Below are 13790 nucleotides of genomic sequence, written 5' to 3'. Positions count from 1 at the left end.
AGAGAGAGAGAAAGAAAAAAAGAGATAAAGAGAGAGAGAGAGAGAAAAGGAGAGAGATAAAGAGAGAGAGAGAGAGAGAGAGAGAGAGAGAGAGAAATAAAGAGAAAGAGGGAGAGGATGCAAAGAAAGTAGAATTTCAAACTTTACTAGTTTTTATTACTAGTTTTTTTCCACATTCTGTCTGAAACTATGAAAGCGTCCAATAAGTTTGCCGATGCACAATGCATCATTTTTGTTTGCAAAATATTCACTAACAGCAACACTTCTAGCATATGTCATCTAGGGAAGGAATCGCCATTTCAGCCCACTACTAGGCTGTTGACACCGTGTAACCATATTTCACCACGCAATTGATCCTCCATAAATCCGGTCCACTTAAGGCTGACCCACGGCAAAAGTCCTCCGACCGCAGGGCGATGTTCATTACTTTGCATTCAACCATTATATGTGGTAGATAAGGAAGACCGGCCCGCCGGTATCCCGAGAGTCGTAAATTTAATTTATGTACTTAAAACCCGTACCGCAGTGTTGACAACAGAGCCCGTTACTCGTTACGCCTTTATAACTTTGGGTGGTTGGTAAAAACAAGGAGGTAGTCACCATTGTTGGTTGGAAAGTAATTTTTATTTTCATCCCACAGGAAACTTTTCAACATAAAAAAACATTGTAATACCAGTAACATTGCGTGTGAAAGCAGATAACGCTGGGAAGAAGTTTTACTTAATACATGTACCCTACACTACTGCCACAATAAAAGAGTAAGGAAAACAAATATGAATAAAAAATAATTAAACTTCATGAAGCGTTTGAGCGTTTCATGATGTTTGAGCGATTAAAGCAAACTAAAAAATGTGGACATAAGGATAATTAATTCTATTAATTCTATAAAATTTTAATACTGTCTTCTTTTATTTACTGTTCGACTGAATAGTTGAATAAGTACTATAAATTAACCAAATACTATTGTATTATTAACTCATTTAAGCAAACCCGTCTTTGTTGAAATATCATGAAATTGTTTGATTATTTGTATCGACGGCCGCACAAAAAAAGTCTTCCGCTATTATTGAAGCTGCGAAATAATTCTTATTTTGTTATCAGGTTCTGTTTTGAAGAATGGTACGTGATACAAAATTCCTTTAAAAGGCTAATAATATTATAATTATTAATACTAAGTATCAAGTTAGTACATCGTTGTAGCAAACATACAATCCAATGAAAACAACTAGCACAGTGAATTGAATACTCTGAATGGGCTTCCGCACCAAAGCACACGTGGTAAAGGGAAAAAAATCGCTCATCAAAAATTGAACTTTTCCCGCCAGATTCAATCGTTGCTACAAAAAACAACGAAATGCTTTTGTAGCCATTTGCGCCATTAAAACTCGTGCCTTTTTATAACCCTCACCAAGGTCCCGCAGAACCTGTACATCGTTGCAGAAATTCCACATACAAACCGCTAAAACTAAACAACTGATGTAAAATTGAGAGGGAAAAAAACACAATTTCAAATTTACCAAAGTGCTTTTTAGCGTGGCAAGTGAATAAGAATCAAAAGCAAGTGTAGGAAAAAAATATTTTCTTCGGCAAAGAAATAAAAGGCGGGGTAAAGAATTCGACGAATACAGCAGCGTTCTAACATACCACTACATACCGGCTGTCGGCGCACAAAAAAGGACATCTTAAGAGCTGCACAAGAACGAAGCTGACGGGACGTTGTAATGAATGATAACGAGATTCCACATTTTACTGGCCGTCCTTTTAAGTTGACCCGTCCGCTTCGCATCCTTCCGCCTGCCGATTGCCTGTCATCACCATCAGGACAACGGTAGGTGTCGCGTTAGCCCTCCCGTTATCCTTCTTCTCATCTCGAATCATCCTTTTACTGCTATGCTGCTGGTGCTGCTGTTGCTGAACCCCAGCACTTGCCCAACGGTCCATCGCTACGAACAAACGCGCACGATGGGCCAATGGGATAGAATAAAACTTATCAGCCCCATTCTCCAGAGGGATGTAAAAAGAGAACTCTATCCCAAACGAGCGACCAGTGGCGGGCCCTATTCTAGATCTTTGTTGCCCTTGCCCTTGCCCTTTCCACAAATGAATTTCATTCCGGTACGTCCGTCAGGTTTACACGATTCGTTCGCAGTGAAATCGTTTGAAAGCGTTATCGATGGGCGTGTGGCGTTGAATTGTTGTTAGTAGCCAAAAGGAAGCAAAAATATTCTTTCACTGGCTAGAGATAAATTTTGAAACAGTCGTTCAATTTCGTGGCACTTTCTGTGAATTTGGAAACTATGAACAACTGCTAAACTTCTGAAGCCGGCCGATGAACAGCCGAGCATATTGCTACGAGGCGATAAGAGGCACTTGTGGCTAACCATCTGTTTGTGAGGTTGTTCAGGGGAATCGATAATGCCTTAGAAACCTTCATTCCAAAAAAACGTATTCTAAAACAAAGAAATTACATAATTGTGTAGCTATTTGCAAAGCTTAGAAACGAGACTATATGTAGTTAAAAAGCAAATTGAAAAGAATAGTATCGAAATATCATTGAAGACGCAATAATGATAAAATCGTGAGAAACAACTCGATTCTACGAAAGCCTTGAAGCCTTGTCCAGAACTATTTTAGTATATTATTGAAAAAATCGATAAGAACGATGGATCTCAATCGATCGAACATTTCAGTAAACATATCATAGAATCATAGAATACGTGCAAATATTTTGCCATTCCCATGACCTGATATCAGAAAAAAACATAACAAAGAGCTGCGTGTAAGAAAACTTTTCCAAGAAAATTCAATATTTGGTTACATATGCACGTACGTAGTGTTCCCATTTGACTGACCCTTGGAAGGAAATTGCATGGCAGCAATCGATTTACATCAGCCTGCTAAGAAGGTTTCATTCTCAAACGACCCATTTCCTTTCGGGGTTCATCAATAACCATGAATTTCGAACCTCAGCAACAACTCGTACAGTTTTGTTTCTTGCTTCCTTCTCACGGTTCTATTTGATGGTGTGGTTAGAAACGCTTTACCTTTTAAACATGCAAAGAATACAATATTGTCCCTGCTGAAATTGAGATCTCTTGAATCGTTTTACTATTAGTTGCAGATACTTTAAAAATCATATTCATCCTTACAGAAACTTAAAAGTTGTTCAACCACCGTACTCTCTTTATTTAAGATATTTTTCATTACGCCTCTCTTGTGGTACAATTACCATGATTTCTCAAATTCATGACATGAGTCAAAAAAGCTTTCTGTGAAATCTGTGAAATAGACAGTGGCAAAATATTGAACATAGTACATGTTCGAAACACCGGAGGACTAGTCGAACAAGTACATCAAACTCGACGCTGCAGTCGGTTGAAATGTTAAGACAACCTTGAAAGATAAAAGCGCATATTAAAAAAAAACTAGCAGTCACACTAGAAGCAATTCGCTGCTCCTAACAAAAGAGATTCGTAGCTTGTGATAGAATAAAGCTCAGATAGATTGAAACGCTGCTATTGAATGAAAGGCTTTGTTCTGGACCATTTTGCTACGTAACTGCGGTAGCAAATACATCTTGATTGAGAAACTTTTCAGCGATTTCTCCATACAAAGATGTCGTAGCCTCCGTGGTCAAGTAATCCGTGGTTTTAATCAGATTCGCGTCAACCAATCTTCCATTCAACAACCAATCATCCACACATTCTTCTTAACTAGTTCACTAGACACTGAACAAGCACCATCTATTATTTCCTCTTTGATAATCCTCAATTTTGGAATTTTGCAAAACCATTCGCTGTATGTGTTCGAGCACCTCTTGATAGTAGATCACAGAATAGAATGATCGGTACAACGCTTTTGCTATCCATTTCAAACACAGCTTTATATGTAAGGGCAGACAAATGTATGATAAATGACAAATGACTTCTCTAAATTGTCAACACAAGAAAAATAAAAAATGTAAGCCTCACTTTCAACCACTTTCTGCTAAAACATGTCATAACCTTTTTATAGCTTCGAAATATCTTTACTAAAAAAATCAATTAACAATAGCTTAATATTGTCGCGAGTTAACGCTGAAGATTAAAGTAAATCATTCAAAAGCAATGATTGTATCACTCGTTCAATACAGAACATATCAGAACACAGAACACACGATAAATCTCGTTTCGATACTCGGAACTTGTGGTTTTGATTGCAAATAGAAATTTTGCGCTTCTCTTTCCGGTGTTATGCTGCCAGCGACGAGCGTACATTTTCTACAACGACGATAGCATTGCGCAAGGTAGTGACATTGCTAGCTTTAAAAAAACGATATTTTCCTGATTTTTTGTCTTATGAAAATTAAACAATATTTGCTGTTTGCTGATTCAACCCCAGCGTCCGTCGAATGGATGTACTAATTATGCTACTGTGGCACTATTAAGGTACAGAATTAAGTTTCATAGTTCAAACCGCATCAGTGAGACGACTGATTGCATAATTGTTTTATGAACCAGAATTTGTTACATAGGGGGAGGAGGTTCAACTTTTTGCTACATAACATACTTAGGGATAATAAGATGAACTAAGATTTCCGTTTCGTGATGTATTTCTAAAAATTATCCAATTTTAGGGACTTTCATTCAAGTTCCTTGTTATCTATCTACTTGTTGGTATTTAAAGGCTAGGGTCAAGATTCTCGGTCTTGATACCTTTTGATGTCTAGCCCAGATCGATCCAGCTTACATTCATTGTCAATGTCAATCGGTAACGAATTATTGCGCTTCCGAAGTTTGAAACAGTATGAATTATAAATTATAAATGCATTTTATCTCTCTTGAGTAAAAGCTGTACCCTTTTAAAAATCAACTTTTACATAGCCAAATTGAAGTGTAACATCATAAAAAAACACTATATATATATATATTATGATATAACCAATGTATCAGCTATGGAATAGAATTTTAGCGTTCGATCATTTTATATTATTTAATACACGGGCGCTCATTTCGCTAATTCGGAATAATAATCGATTTTCAACAACTAGATCCTGCGGTTTCATGGTAAATAAAAAATTGCTTAAGATGATCACTACAACTACTTCCTTATTTCTAGCCAATTAACATTTTATCACCAAATGTCTCACCATTACACCTAACCATCTAGAATAATTAACGTAAGTGCTATCCGACTAATTGTCATGAATTATGTTGAACGTTAACATCCAGTCAAGTCCCTCGGCTGATGGGGTCTACCACATGTGTAATACAACTTGAACTTCCCATCGTTCTAATTAATGCTGCCGTTTTATTATTCATACGGAACACCTACGACGAATTAACCGGCAATGGGTTAGTAAGTGCTAAACTAAATCAATGCTCGGATGAGTAGCAAATACATTTATATGTATTAATAATTATGAATGTCTCACATACATACATAACATGCAGGAAAAACAGAAGCAAAAATTAAACAGACAAAAAATCAATTCAACTATGACAATGACAAGACATGCCGTGTAACATTGTAGCTCAATGACATACCGTGTTAAATTGTAGCTCAGTGTTACATTCACAAAAAAACATGAACATTGAATAAATGTCAGGCCTTTTAATACTTGCTAAAATTATATAAAAACTAACGCATGGAAAGAGAAACATGATTCTAGAAAAGAAAAGAAATAAAGCAGAAATAATGAATCAAACAATGCCACAAAAAATATGACAACTTTTTATAAATGCTAATATTGAGTAAGACCGCTTCCACGTGCTTTATTTCTCACGAATTTATCGATTAAAAAATTATAAGCAAAAAATTACTCAGCTAAACCAAAATACCTAAACCGTTTCAGGCAACCATTTCAGTCAACGATTACAAGTCAAAGTAAGATGAAGTTTAAACTGTCACACGATTTATACGTGAAAAATCTTAACTCTATACGATGGTTCGCTTCATTCGTCGGTCTGGATATAATGGAGCCTAACTTTAAACCGAATAAACTCACTTTGTTGGCATTTTCCTTGCTGTTGCTCTCTTTGCTTAGTGAATTTTACACCGTATGGTACTACTGGTTTGATATAGTCCAGCTGATGGAATCTGCAGCCATTTATGGCGTTTTCATTCAGGTAACAAAATAATACTACAAGAGATTAGATAAAACATTTTCTGTACAACTTCCCTTTCAGCAGGGCATGGCTAAATTTTACACATTTTTACGCTATCGCAAGTTCCTTGAAACTGCGTGCAATCGCTTGGATAGATTTCACTACGAACATCGGCATCATGAACAGAATAATGCATCGCTTCTCTTACTCATGGAACGGATTTGTATGGTGACAAAGCTGATCACGATACAGATTATCCTACCTGTCTTCGTGCTTGCAGTAGCTCCGATTGTACAATATATCCTCAAAGGCGAAAAAGTGCTGCCATATGCCATTGTCATTGTCTTTACCGACCCGGAAATCACATCACATTTTCTGCTTAATATTGCCATACAGTACTATCTCATGGTAGTAGGAATTGCCGGATTCCTAGCTGCAGAAAGTGTTTTAATACTGTTTGTCACCAGTATGGCTGGATATGCTGATGTCCTAAAGAATAAAATTGATGAAATGAACGACACCCTGCTGGACGCAGAGAACTCTGATGATCGAACTGCGGTCAAATCGAAACTGCGTGAGATATTGCTGCTTCATCAACGAGTTTTAAAGTGATTATGCTTTTCAAAGTTTACAGCTGAGTTTATCATTTTTTATGCTATACGCATACTCTCTCCGATATTTCAGGTACGAAAATAATCTTGAGAAGTGTTACTATCTTAACAACTGGGTCCATGTAGCATCGATCGTTTTCAACCTAACTGGTGCTTTATTTGGTTGCTTTGTAAGCAATAGCTTTACCATGTACGCGCTAGCGATCGCTGTTGTAATTCAACTGTTTGAGCTCTGTCTACTCGGAACCATTCTCAGCGTCAAGGTTAAGATGCAGCTCTTGTGTAAGAAATACCTTTCTTTAATTATACACTTGTTGTTTGTAGAACGAGGAAATTGAACAAGCATTCTACAACTCGTTGTGGTATCTGATGGATCGCATAGAAAAGAAGGACTTTATGATAATGTTTCACAAAAGTCAACATGCTATCGAAATGACTGTTGCTAGTATGGCCCCGTTAAATATTGTGCTTTTCATTGCTGTAAGTTTACTACTGGGTGTAAATACAATCGAATATCATTCTAATATGTTAAAATATTTCTATTTCCTCAGATAATGCGAACAATTTACGCTTTTGCTATGATGTTGATGAGCCTTTTTAACTAAATTCATACCCTACAACTGTACGTAATTATGTACATAAAATCAATTTCATTAGATCTATATTATGAAACTGCGACATAATTACAACTACACAGAAGAATTGTTTTAATTTAGCATTTTATTTCCTTAGAGAAAACATGCTTTAGTTTAGTTAAGATAATAAAGAAAAAATGCATTCTTACTTCCTTTATCTGGCTCAAAAACTGATTGGTGGTCTTAACCTGCAGCAGAAGTAGACTAATCTATTCACGGTCAAGTGGCGTTATCTGCTAATCCTTTATCACGGTACTTCTGGCAGACACGTCAATGTTCTCACTCTACCTTAATTTGGAGCTACCATGCCTACCGCGTAAAAAATCTGTAAGCGTCATCTTACCTTCTTTGTCGTATTCCCTTCTCATTCTAATCTCTTTTCAAGGTCACCGAAGTCTGTCTAGTCTAATTTGTTATATGGTATTAAGCCCATGGCAAAAATTATTTTTTCCATTTTTTCTGAACATTACACTTTCGAACACGACTATGTTCAATGGTCAGTCCATTGACAAAGCCCATATCTTAAAATAATTTGTGAACATTAGGACAATATAGATAATTCTCAATTCTACATAATCTCAACTTCGACTGTCGAGACCGGTGACTTGTGTGGAGAAAATCTACTCTGACTATAGAATGACCAGTTGGCTATAGAACTATAGAATGGTGTATTCGGTATTGGCTTATGACCCAATAGAGCTGATATTTTACACGAACAGATAGGTGACCGCACTTTAGTCACAGTCGTCCAAAAGTTCACCTATATTTCACCTTATTTAGGTCAATTTAGGGCCGGTGTCTTTCTCATGACGTGACCAACTCTCCTGAGCCTGGCGAGTCTTATCCGCTGTACGACAGTAAGCTCATCGTATAGCTCATAGAGTTCGTCATTATAGTGGCTACTCCATTGTCGTTTTACATATACGTAGCCAAAAATCCTTCTAATCATTGGTTAATTTTAGATAAAGTTCGTGTCTCTGAAGCGTATGTGAGTACTGGAACTATATAAGTTCTACAAATGATGTGTATGTCATCAGCGCTTTATTAACGTATAGAAGATGGTTTTCACCAAATTTTCTACCTCCGAGTCACGGATGGCCCTCCTGCGGTGTGTATTTGCACAGTATCTAAATTTTTCGTAAAGTTACGAATAACATTTTCCTTGCAACTACTTATCCCGTAATGTTAGCAATTGACACGTGTAAGCACATTGCAATGACTCCAATAAGTTTGAATGTAAATTGTCCAAATTAATGCATGGTAATTCAATAAGTTTCATTATGTAAACGAAAAGCCAATGAATATTTCGGAGAGTTTCTATTAATGCAATCAAACTTGAAGAAATGATATGCAGCAAACTGCAATAGTTATTTATTATTTATGAGAGTAAGTCTAATTTGTTTAATTATAGGCCATAGAGGACTAACCCAGCATATTACTACTTACATCTTCCACGTGGAACAGCGTACTAGGTTATGTTTGACATAAAATTTGACATATTTTCCTTACTTAACAACCATAACGAAGCAGCTCGATAGTGTTTTGGTAACGGCACCGATCTTCACACGACAGGACCGGTCCAAAATCCTATCATTAAAAAGTTATTAAAGTGCGAACCGTTACTGTACTGTGCAACAAAGCTAATTACATTTTGAAACGCCATAAATCAAATGGCGTTGAGTCAAAAGCTAAAATTTTTTGTTCAACGTAGACAACAGTGTACTAACTTGAATCACAAGTGATTGTAAAATGATCACAAGTGACATACCTCCCACGTTTTTTTTGCGCAAATGAGCATACATAATATATGAAATAACGATAGAAAAACATATCTTGTACTTGTTGCTTGATCTTTGTTCTACTGCTCATTTCAGTCAACGGTTACAAGTCAAAGTAAGATGAAGTTTAAACTGTCACACGATTTATACGTGAAAAATCTTAACTCTATACGATGGTTCGCTTCATTTGTCGGTCTGGATATAATGGAGCCTGACTATAAACCGAATATATTAACCATTGTCGCATTTATCGGAACTGCTCTCTCTTTATTAAGTGAATTTTACACCGTATGGTACTACTGGCCTAATTTGGTCAAACTGATGGAATCTGCAGCCATTTATGGCATTTTCATACAGGTAACAGAAGAAGTTTAAAAAATATGTTAAAATATGTGATCAACTACTTGTTTAATAATTGACTTCCTCATACTAGGGTGTAACTAAATTTTACACAGCTCTACGCTATCGTAAGTTCTTTGAAGCCATGTACAATCGCTTGGATAGATTTCACTACGAACATCGGCATCATGAACAGAATAATGCAACGCTTCTCTTACTCATGGAACGGATTTGTATGGTAACAAAGCTGATCACGATACAATTCGTTGCATCTGGCTTAATTCTGGCTGTAGCTCCGATTGTACAATATATCCTCAAAGGCGAAAAAGTGCTGCCATATGCCATTGTCATTGTCTTTACCGACCCGGAAATCACATCACATTTTCTGCTTAATATTGCCATACAGTACTATCTCATGGTAGTAGGAATTGCCGGATTCCTAGCTGCAGAAAGTGTTTTAATTCTGTTTGTCACCAGTATGGCTGGATATGCTGATGTCCTAAAGAATAAAATTGATGAAATGAACGACACCCTGCTGGACGCAGAGAACTCTGATGATCGAACTGCGGTCAAATCGAAACTGCGTGAGATATTGCTGCTTCATCAACGCGTTTTAGAGTGATTATGCTTTTCAAAGTTTACAGCTGCGTTTATTCTTTTTCATACTATGCGCATACTCTCTCCGATATTTCAGGTACGAAAATGATCTTGAGAAGCGTTACTATCTTAACAACTGGGTCCAGGTAGCATCGATCGTTTTCAACCTAACCGGTGCTTTATTTGGTTGCTATGTGAGCAATAGCTTTACCATGTACGCGCTAGCGATCGCTGTTGTAATACAACTGTTTGAGCTCTGTCTACTCGGAACCATTCTCAGCGTCAAGGTTTAGATGAAGCTCATGTGTAAGAAATACCTTTCTTTAATTATACACTTCCTGTTTATAGAACGAGGAAATTGAACAAGCATTCTACAACTCGTTGTGGTATCTGATGGATCGCATAGAAAAGAAGGACTTTATGATAATGTTTCACAAAAGTCAACATGCTATCGAAATGACTGTTGCTAGTATGGCCCCGTTAAATGTCGTCCTGTTTATAGCTGTAAGTGTAACGACTGGTATGTGTTTAAATTAAATGGTTATTTCTTATCTTCAAAAATTTCTAATTTTGCAGATCGTGCAAAAGATCTATGCTTTTGCTATGATGTTGATGAGCTTTTTTGAATAAGATCATTGAATCGTTGTAACTTCATTGTACGGTCAATACGATTGAAAACAAATTACTAATAAGTTGTAGTATTCACGCAGCAATTTCTAAAAAGTTCCAAATATTCATTTACGCAAATTACGTTGTAATAGTTTGAAACATTACAGCTTCACCTCAGCTTCAAAAATAAATAAAATAACAATGCATTCTCATAGCGCTCAGTTTCGAACTGAAGTCTTCTTTTATCAAAGAACATAAACTCTTTATGACATCTGAATGTTTCTTAGTTATTTTTTAATACTTCTACACTATACATTTGCTATGTTAAAGCGAAAGTATGCCTTTAACACATGGTCTGAACTTGAACGCAATTACAAATAAAACAATTAACAGGTGGGCTGATAATTGTTTGGCCTAACGCATTTATCGCGCTAGAAGATTTTTATCCATATCATATTTCGTTTGTACCAACCTTCAAACAAATTCTGTCCAAATTTGACAGCACTGGGGCCACAACCTAATGAGCTAGAGCATTTTGTGTGACGCAACTTTTGAGCTTTGAGTAATCATCGAAAAGAAGGAATTTCGCGTGATGATAAAATATTAGTTTTTGAAGGGGAAACATATAGTTAAAGCCAAAAATTGGCATGATGAAGAGTCTTTGGACACTGCTCTACCAAAATCAACCATCAGATATTGGTATGCTAAATTTAAAAGTGGTAAAATGAGCACTGAAGGTGGTGAACACAGTGGACGCCCAAAAGAGGTGGTTACTGACGAAAACATTAAAAAAAATCACAAAATTATTAAGAACACCCATAATGTGAAGCTGATCGAGATAGCTGACACCCTAAAGATGTCTAAGGAACGTATTGGACATATCGTTCACGAGTATTTGGATATGCGATAGCTCTGTGCAAAATGGCTGCCGCGCGAGCTCACATTTGACCAAAAACAACAACAAGTTGATGATTCGGAGCAGAGTTTGAAGCTGTTTGAGCGAAATAAATCCGAGTTTTTGCGTCAGTATGTTACTGTGGATGAGTCTTGGCTTCTCCACTTCACTCCAAAGTCCAATAGACAGTCATCCGAGTGAACTGGACGCGATGAACCTGCTCCAAAGCGGGGAAAACGCAACAATCAGCTGGCAAGGTTATGGCGTCAATATTTTTGGGATTCGCAAGGAATAATCTTCATCGATTATCTTGAGAAAGGAAAGACCATTAACAGCGACTACTAAATCAAATTATTGGAGTGTTTGAAGGACGAAATCGCCAAAAAACGGCCACATTGGGAGAAAAAAATGTTTTGTTTCGTCAAGAAAACGCACCGTGCCACAAATCAGTGAAAACAATGGCAAAAATTCATGAATTAGGCCACAAAATGCTTCACCATCTACAGTATTTCAAAGATCTGGCTCCCAGTGACAAACTCCATTTCTCAGACCCCAAAAGGATGTCCTCTGAGAAGAAATTTTCGTCGGATAAAGAGGTGTTCGCCGAACCAAAGGCCTTTTTTGAGGCAAAGGACAAATACTACTACAAAAAGGGTATCGAAAAATTTTAAGACCGCTAAAATCGGTGTATCGCCCTTGAAGGGACGTATGTTGAATACAAAAAAATAATTTGGCCAAAAAAAAGTGTTTTACTGTCATAGGCCAAACAATTATCAGCCCACCTGTTAAATAACATTGATTTCGCTTAAATTACATCCGAATCCTATGTTTAACAAGCCTTTAAGAATTTATGTGGCCTTACGGTAGCTGGATATAAAATTAGCGAATATTACCCAAAACTATAAGAGTTAGCTTTTGTATCAAATTTCTTATGTCCTTGGACATGGTATCTGAGCTCATTACACCCGAATTCTATGTTTACCCTAAACCATCTGTAATATTTTTTTCTACAAAACCTTTTGTGTCTTGTTCTGGAATATTGCTATTGGTAAAATACAACAAGCCTCGGCTGACACTTCCACGTAACAAAATTGCTCTTTTGTGGTGATTGTCATAAATTAACTTTTTACCGTTGTCATATATTTTTTGTCTGTCCTTCAAAACATCTCAACAAGCAATACGGGGCCTTTCCGTTCATCTTGAATAAAAAAGGATATCAAAAGAATACGCATCAGTGCTGAGTTCTGCATTAGATGGTAATCACCTCAGTCGATTTTTCATACGTTTCGCATGCGTTAATGAAAAATTCAGACAATGTAAATCGTTTTAATAGTGCCTCCTACTCTTCACTCATTGTCTAGGCGAAGACAAGCAAACTGTGGCAAGCGTATCCATTCATAAAATAGCACTTACACAGCGACATTGAACTATCGCTAATAGCCATATGCTTTAATTGTTTTGCAGATCTCAGTTTTGTAAAACAGATTAACTTGGATAATATCGATCACAAGTGACATACCTCCCACGTTTTTTTTGCGCAAATGAGCATACATAATATATGAAATAATGATAGAAAAAATTGTCTTGTACTTGTTGCTTGATCTCGGTTCTACTGCTCATTCAGTCAACGGTTACAAGTCAAAGTAAGATGAAGTTTAAACTGTCACACGATTTATACGTGAAAAATCTTAACTCTATACGATGGTTCGCTTCATTTGTCGGTCTGGATATAATGGAGCCTGACTATAAACCGAATATATTAACCATTGTCGCATTTATCGGAACTGCTCTCTCTTTATTAAGTGAATTTTACACTGTATGGTACTACTGGCCTAATTTGGTCAAACTGATGGAATCTGCAGCCATTTATGGCATTTTCATACAGGTAACAATATCAGTTAAAAATATGTGTTATAATATGTGATCAACTATTTGTGTAACTAAATTTCAAATCATTTTAAATTAAAAAAATATACAAGGTTTTCACATTCGAAAAGTTACCACAGTTAAGTTACTTCTTGTAATTAATTATTTTTATAACATTGCTATCAATAGGCAGTTTCGAAATTCGACAACTTTAAACTGTGTAAATTAACACTATTTATTACAAAGTTTTATGATAGTAGATATTTAGTAAATCTATGCTCTACACACAATTTTTACTCTTTCAGTACCTATTCCAACAGATTTTGAATGTATTCTAGCGTAAAATTTATCGCGATTTTGCTAAGCAATACAAA

The 13790-nt window shown here is 36.4% G+C and overlaps 3 protein-coding genes across 3 annotated transcripts in view; all 3 read left to right on the top strand.

Moving 5' to 3' along the window:
- Nucleotides 1-13790, top strand: part of LOC128305707 (small conductance calcium-activated potassium channel protein) — a 99497-nt gene that overhangs the window by 41221 nt on the left and 44486 nt on the right. The window lies entirely within an intron of this gene.
- Nucleotides 6174-6698, top strand: LOC128305715 (uncharacterized). Its single transcript, XM_053043303.1, has one exon. It carries the CDS (start codon nucleotides 6174-6176, stop codon nucleotides 6696-6698), a length of 525 nt encoding a protein of 174 aa, XP_052899263.1.
- On the top strand, nucleotides 10259-10583 carry LOC128305725 (odorant receptor 67d-like). Its single transcript, XM_053043315.1, has 2 exons — nucleotides 10259-10333; nucleotides 10395-10583. Exons 1-2 carry the CDS (start codon nucleotides 10259-10261, stop codon nucleotides 10581-10583), a joined length of 264 nt encoding a protein of 87 aa, XP_052899275.1.

This window comes from Anopheles moucheti, chromosome 2 (genome assembly GCF_943734755.1).
Source record: "Anopheles moucheti chromosome 2, idAnoMoucSN_F20_07, whole genome shotgun sequence".
In the NCBI taxonomy this organism is placed as follows: Eukaryota; Metazoa; Arthropoda; class Insecta; order Diptera; family Culicidae; genus Anopheles; species Anopheles moucheti.
The sequence above is the reverse complement of the archived record's forward strand: the minus strand, read 5'-3'. Positions and strand labels throughout refer to the sequence as shown.

Excerpts from the sequence above, each read along its gene's own strand:
- LOC128305715 (XM_053043303.1), top strand. The coding sequence starts at position 6,174 with ATGGCTAAATTTTACACATTTTTACGCTATCGCAAGTTCCTTGAAACT.
- LOC128305725 (XM_053043315.1), top strand. The coding sequence starts at position 10,259 with ATGTACGCGCTAGCGATCGCTGTTGTAATACAACTGTTTGAGCTCTGT. Across the intron at positions 10,334-10,394 it reads GAACCATTCTCAGCGTCAAG|AACGAGGAAATTGAACAAGC; the intron begins GTTTAGATGAAG and ends TCCTGTTTATAG.